This window comes from Nannospalax galili, unplaced genomic scaffold (genome assembly GCF_000622305.1).
Source record: "Nannospalax galili isolate Female #2095 unplaced genomic scaffold, S.galili_v1.0 scaffold34, whole genome shotgun sequence".
In the NCBI taxonomy this organism is placed as follows: Eukaryota; Metazoa; Chordata; class Mammalia; order Rodentia; family Spalacidae; genus Nannospalax; species Nannospalax galili.
This window is the reverse complement of record NW_008338996.1, coordinates 854,410-860,409: the sequence shown is the minus strand read 5'-3', so window position 1 is coordinate 860,409 and position 6,000 is coordinate 854,410. Positions and strand designations below refer to the sequence as shown.

At 53.9% G+C, this 6,000-nt stretch overlaps 1 protein-coding gene across 1 annotated transcript in view; it reads left to right on the top strand.

The window, feature by feature from the left end:
- The first annotated feature begins 3,044 nt into the window (after positions 1 to 3,044).
- Positions 3,045 to 6,000, top strand: part of Dab2ip (DAB2 interacting protein) — a 189,780-nt gene continuing 186,824 nt past the window's right edge. Inside the window, exon 1 of the mRNA XM_017798250.2 lies at positions 3,045 to 3,289. Within this exon, the coding sequence (XP_017653739.1) occupies positions 3,250 to 3,289 (40 nt within the window). The 5' untranslated portion in view covers positions 3,045 to 3,249. The remainder of the gene's footprint in view (positions 3,290 to 6,000) is intronic.

Genomic DNA, 6,000 nt, shown 5'->3' with positions numbered 1-6,000 from the left:
CTTAGTCATGCCCAGCAGCTTCCTCAGCTATAAAATGGGCCCTTGTTCTCCCTACTGCTCTCACCAAGCTGTGGAGTATAGATGAGGTGCATTCTCTACCTGAAGTGAGAGACAGACTGGGCCCTGCCCTAAGGCCATGGGCCACATCCTCCCCTTTCAGCCTGACAGTGGCCCTGAAGTCTAGCCAACCAGCTAGTTCTAGTTTAGTTAGTGGCACAGTCTAGCTATGATAAAATGGGCCCTTGTTCTCCCTACTGCTCTCACCAAGCTGTGGAGTATAGATGAGGTGCATTCTCTACCTGAAGTGAGAGACAGACTGGGCCCTGCCCTAAGGCCATGGGCCACATCCTCCCCTTTCAGCCTGACAGTGGCCCTGAAGTCTAGCCAACCAGCTAGTTCTAGTTTAGTTAGTGGCACAGTCTAGCTATGAATGAGGTAAAGGGGCCAATTGTAGCCCTATCTTTTTTTTTTTTTTTTTTTTTTTTTTTTTTTTTTTTTTTTTGGTGACAGAGACATAGCCCAGTGTGGCCTCAGACTCACTCCATAACTGAAGATGACTTTGAACTTCTGATTCTTCTGCCTTTAGGTGCTGGGAATATAGGCATGCACCACCATGCTTGGCTTGTACAGTACTAGGGATAAAACCTAGGGCTTCATGTGTGCTAGGCAAGTACTCTACCATTTTAGGCTCATTTATGTTATTATTGTTATTACCGTAAGGAAGGGTGTGGGTGTAGGTCAGAGGACAACTTTCAGGAGTCAGTTCTCTCTTTTCACTGTGGGTTCCAAGGATCAAACTCAGGTCATCAGGCTTGGGTAACAAGTGCTTTTAACCATTACACCATCTTGCCAGCTTGCCAGCTTGCCTCAGTCCTTTTTAGGGTCTTGCTATGTAGCTGAAGCTGCCCTTCAACTCATGATCCTCTTACCTCAGCCTCCCCAGTGCTTGCAAATACCAATGTGCACTGGCACACCCAGCCTCAGTCCCATCCTCTTAACTATTGCATGCTACCTATAAACTCTGTGTATCCATATGCAAATAGGCCCCAGAGCCCCCAAACACCCCCAGGACCCCGGAGAGCTCACCTATTGGCTGGGGACTAACCACCATATTCCCTCCCCAGGCACTCGCTGGTGAGATACAGGGAGCCTGGTGCCCACAGTAAGCCTGTGTAGGGCCTGGGCTCCCTGTAATTAAGGCAGAGGGAGGCTGGGAACCAGAATCCTGTCATCCAAGGTGGGGAGGAGGGGTGAAGGGACAGAAGCAGCCTCCTTGTGGCCAGGGCAACCACGTCAGCAGCCACTGGCTCTGTGGGAGCAGCTGGGCAGCAGCTGGCAATTTGGATGGACCCAGTATAGACTCCCCACCCTGTAGCTCCCCGCCTTTTTCCCTGCCTCCCATCTCCCTCCTCCTGATTTTCCCTCAACCCCTATACCAGAGCCATTTCTCTGAAAAAGCAGGTCACTGAGGCTCAGTTCCTGACATTGCAGCAAGGCTGAGGGGCAGATGGCTCTCTTCTCCTGCAGGAAGTTCAGGGCATGGGGGAGGTGGGGAAAAGGTGGCTCAAAGGTGTCCTTTGGAAAGGAGGTCAACCTCCAAACAGATGCCTGTAGCTGCATGTGACCCCTGGAGCAAGGCCACGCCCCGGTTAGCCGGCTAGTGTTCCCACGTCTAGCCCCAAGCTTTCATCACCTCAACCTTCTCCAGCCACTTGGTGTTCTGCTCCCCACCATGCATTCCCCTATGGGCCCAGGCCTCTGCTCCTGCCTCTGCATTCTTCCTTCCTTCCCCTATTCAGCCCATTCAAACCCTACTGCTCAGACTGTTCCTACTGGGCTCAGATGAAGCTCTTCCTCATTAGGAGCCCATGGTACTTGCCTGTATTGAGTGAGCTTGGGTACCAGGGCTATACAGAGTGAATGACAGCATCTTTTCCTCCTGCTTCCCAGCACCAAGCTGTGACCTCTTTAGGTGTGGACTTGCTTGGGAGGTCACTCACAAACTGTGGCCTGGACATGTCACTTGCCTCTTTAAGCTGTATTGTCCTTGGCTGTAAAATGGGTTTCTACCAGAAGTGATCCTTGGGAGGCTCACAGGAGACGATGTGGGTAAATCCTCTAGTGACATGGCTGGTGGGTACTTAACAACTCATCCACATCTGCTGGTGACCACAGCTGTTCTTGCTGAGGCCACAGACACCCAGTTCAGCCCTGCCCCATCACCCACACAGTGGACAGAGAGGCCTTTCCAAGAGCAACTGGAATCCTGTCATCAACCACAGGTCCCACCTGACCCTCTCTGGCCTCCCTCTCTAACCTCTCTCAGCCTCATCCACTCATTCTAATAACCCGGACTAATCTAATGGACACTGAATGCCCCATATACAGGCAATTACTCCTTTACCTGACTAATTCCTATGTATCTTTAGATCTTAGGTGAGGTTCTCTTTTCTCCAGGGTACTTTCCCCAGCCCACCTCTCTCACCCCAGCCGAGCTCCTTTCTCTGTGCTTCTGAGGCTCTGAGCCTAGGCACACTGCCCTTCAGTGACCAGTGTACCTGGGGACCCATTGCCCCTGCAGTGGGTCAGACACTGCACCTTGCTCCTACTGCAGACCCAGCACCACACAGTGTCTGGTTAGGACTGGATGCTCAAAAAAATATTTAGTGACTAACTGAATGGATGGATGAGTCAATTTCTGCATCCCACACTGCAGGAAATGTCTGAGAACAGATTTGAGTGGGAGGTTCCAGCAAGGCCGAGGAGAAGCCCCTGGGGTTTGGGGCGCTGGGTGGTGAACAGCAGACCCCCATCCCTTCCCAGGGTAGGTCACCTTCCCCTCCCGTTCCCACAGGCCCCCCCGGGGCCCCAGAGCCGGCTTCCAGATGTTAAGCACCGTGTCTGCCTTACCTCTTAGCTTTTCCATCTGCACAACCCGGCCAGATCCCCGCAGCCAGCATCGCGGGCAGCCAGGCCAGCCGTCCCCAGCGTCTTCCTATTTTAGACATCTCTCCGCCTCGGTCCCTTCTAATGTTTCCAGCCAGGCTGCGGGGGGAGGAAAAAGAGGTTACTGCTACTTTAAATGTACTGTATGAAGGCGAGGGCTGGAAAGGGGCCTGCTTGCAGGAATACCCAGTCATCTAGTTGGAGAAGCCGCCAGATGGAATACAGAAGGAGAAGCCCGGGCGCTCATGGAGACGGCCTCGGTTCATAAATCAGGTGGGGCCGCGGCCCGGGGGCCCACACACCATGGAGCCCGACTCCCTCCTGGACCCAGGCGACTCCTACGGTAGGTGAGCCGAGCCAGCTAAGTGGCTAAGTGGCAGAGTTGAGGATTTCAGCCCACTGCTCTGGCAGACTTTTTCTTTGCTTTGGGAACCAGAGTTGAAGCAGGGGAGACAGACAGGGAGATGGGTGCTGTCTGGGTCATGGGTCAAGGGGCCAAAGGCTTCCCCTTAGACGCCGCATTGGCACTGTTCGGGAATGGGAGAGAGTTTCTTGACTGCTTGTGCTTTGCTCTGGCCAGGAAGGAATGAAGGAAGTTTCTAGCCCCCTGCTCCTCTGCCTCATCAAGTAGTCCCCCAGGCCTTCCTGCTGCTGTGGCGAATTCAATTAACAAGATCTGCAGAGAAGCGGAGAACAGGCAACCAAATGTACCTTGTAATTAAAGGCCAGGGCTGAGCTGAAAGCTCTCAGCTCCCCTCCCTGGTACACAGGGCCCCCCAGGCTGCTATGCTTGGGAGTTGCCCTGCCCCACCTCCTCCCCAGCCCACTGGAAACCCGAGGCAGAATGCTGGGGAAAAGTTGCTGGGGTTAGAACCCAGGCAGAGTGGGGTCAGGGATCTGGGAGTCACAGAATATTTCCTCAAGGGAGGTTTCAGCAGGCTTGGGGCCCCAGGGATGCAGGTACCCAAGTTCACTGGCTTCTCAGCTGGCCAGGCTGTTGCCCATTTGGCTAGAATGCCTGGCACACGGTAGCTGTCTCCCAGCAACAGAGGGAAGAAGGAGGGCAGGAGTGTGGTTGAGGGAGCCAGGCTGGGCACAGGGGCAGCAAGTTGAGGGGCTTGCTGGGGAGACAGATCCTTTAGCCGCAGAGGTGGGTGGTAGAGGGATGATCTTCTGCTAATGGCTTGGGTCCCCCTTTGGGGACCACAGACTCTACTAAGGAAAGCCAGCTTTTCTCCCACCAGACTCCCACGCTCCAGCCAGGCCTGGCCTCCTGGCCCAGAGTCAAGGCCAAATTCTCTTCCTTCTGCAGCAGCCCAGCTTTGTCCAGGGAGAGAGGGTTTTGCCTTGCTCCAAGCTGCAGCCCCCAGGGCAGCCAGCTAGTCCTGGCCTAGCGGCTGATCTGCCATCTCTAAACAGTCAGGTGACAGGACACTGCGCTCTGAGTGACTTACAGATACTGCACTCTGTCTCTAGGCAGGAGTGCAGGAAGGTATGCTCAATTCCAAGAAACAGTTGGTCCTTAGAGAATGGGGTGGGGAGGGGGGTGGGAGGGATGAGGAATACAGCTCCTGTTCTGGAAGAGTTCTTGACCTGGAATGGGAAGTCACCCACAATCTGATGTCTCTAAAGCCATTTGGAGCTGTGTGTTCCTGTTGGGGAGCCTGGGGACAGACAGTCCCTGCTGTGGGAGAGGCTTGCTGCCACCAGCACTGTCTACCTCAAGCCCAGCATGGGTTGGGTGTGGCTTGTATGGGTACCCTCGTGCTTCTTTCTGCTGCTTGCGGAGTGCACAGACCCAGATGGACCTGCAGAATTTCAGGGGGCAGGAATCAATGTAGCCAAGCAAAGACCCCAGTCCCTGGGATCTCCTCTTCATCCAGGGATGTCTCAGGAGCCTGCAGCCTGACTCTCTGTCCTTTGGGTTTACTAGCCACAGCCTCTGGGCAGGGTGAGGCTAGAAACTGAGGCATCCTCCACCCCAGTGGTTCACAATCAGCCCCTTGTCTTAGTCTGCTGATCTCCCAGATGCTGTTTGTTCAGTGAGGTGTCTGAGATCTGGGGAAAGAGGCGAAGAGACAGAAGATGCCCTGGGAAAGACCAGAAAGGAGAGGGGAAGGCCCTTGTACCCTCTGGGAGTGGTTCCAGTGCACCTGAGCGGGGTCTGACCTCTCTAGCCTGGGCCTCTCATCCAGTGAGACTCAGAGGTCTAAAGCTGAAGCCCAACCTGGGTCAGGGCAAGAAAGGAAGTGTCACCCTCCTTCTAGGCCCTTGTTCATTCAATCAATACTCTCAAGTTTTGAGCCAGGCTCCGGGGACCAAGCAGTCAAGTATGGCCCGCTTCTTGAAGCGCTGTCTTCACCTGGCCTCTGGGTCAGCCATACTGAGGCTTCCCAGCATTTCTCTCTGTGTCTCTTTTTCTGGATCTCTCTCTCTCTTTCCCTGCTGCCCACATGGCCATACCTTCCAGGTTCACTTGTGTCATCTCACTGTGCCTCCCTCCCTATGCTCTAGCCACACTGATCTGACCCTCTTCATAATACCTTACACTAGCTCTCACCCCAGGGCCTTTGCACTTGTAGTTTCCTGTCTGGGGCATTCTTCCCCTCCCTCTTCATGAGTTAACCCCTGTTTCTTGTCCCCCTGTCCGCTGAAAAGTCACCTCTTCCAAGAAGCCCTCTTCTCTACTCCATGTTCCCCCGGTCTGTTGAATTAGACTCCACTGTTTTAGTGTCCCTTGCCCAATCTGTTCTTGTTTGCAGGCTGTGTGCGTATGCGGTACACTGTACATCCCTCTCTAATCTCTAAGCTCTCAGAATCCCCAGAGCACAGTGCTCTGACTGGCATTAGTGGTTATGCAAAAATACTGTTGAATGAGCAAGGGCTTGAACGAATGTAGTGCGCTCAGGCAATGAGGCAAGGAAAGGCAATCTAGGCAGATGGAACAGCAGGTGCAAAGGCCTTGGGCCCAGTGGTACTTTGGAGGGTTCTCTGATCATTGCAATTAGAGTGATGCTGTTGGTCAGAGATCAGCAAGCTTTGTTCCTTGAGGGA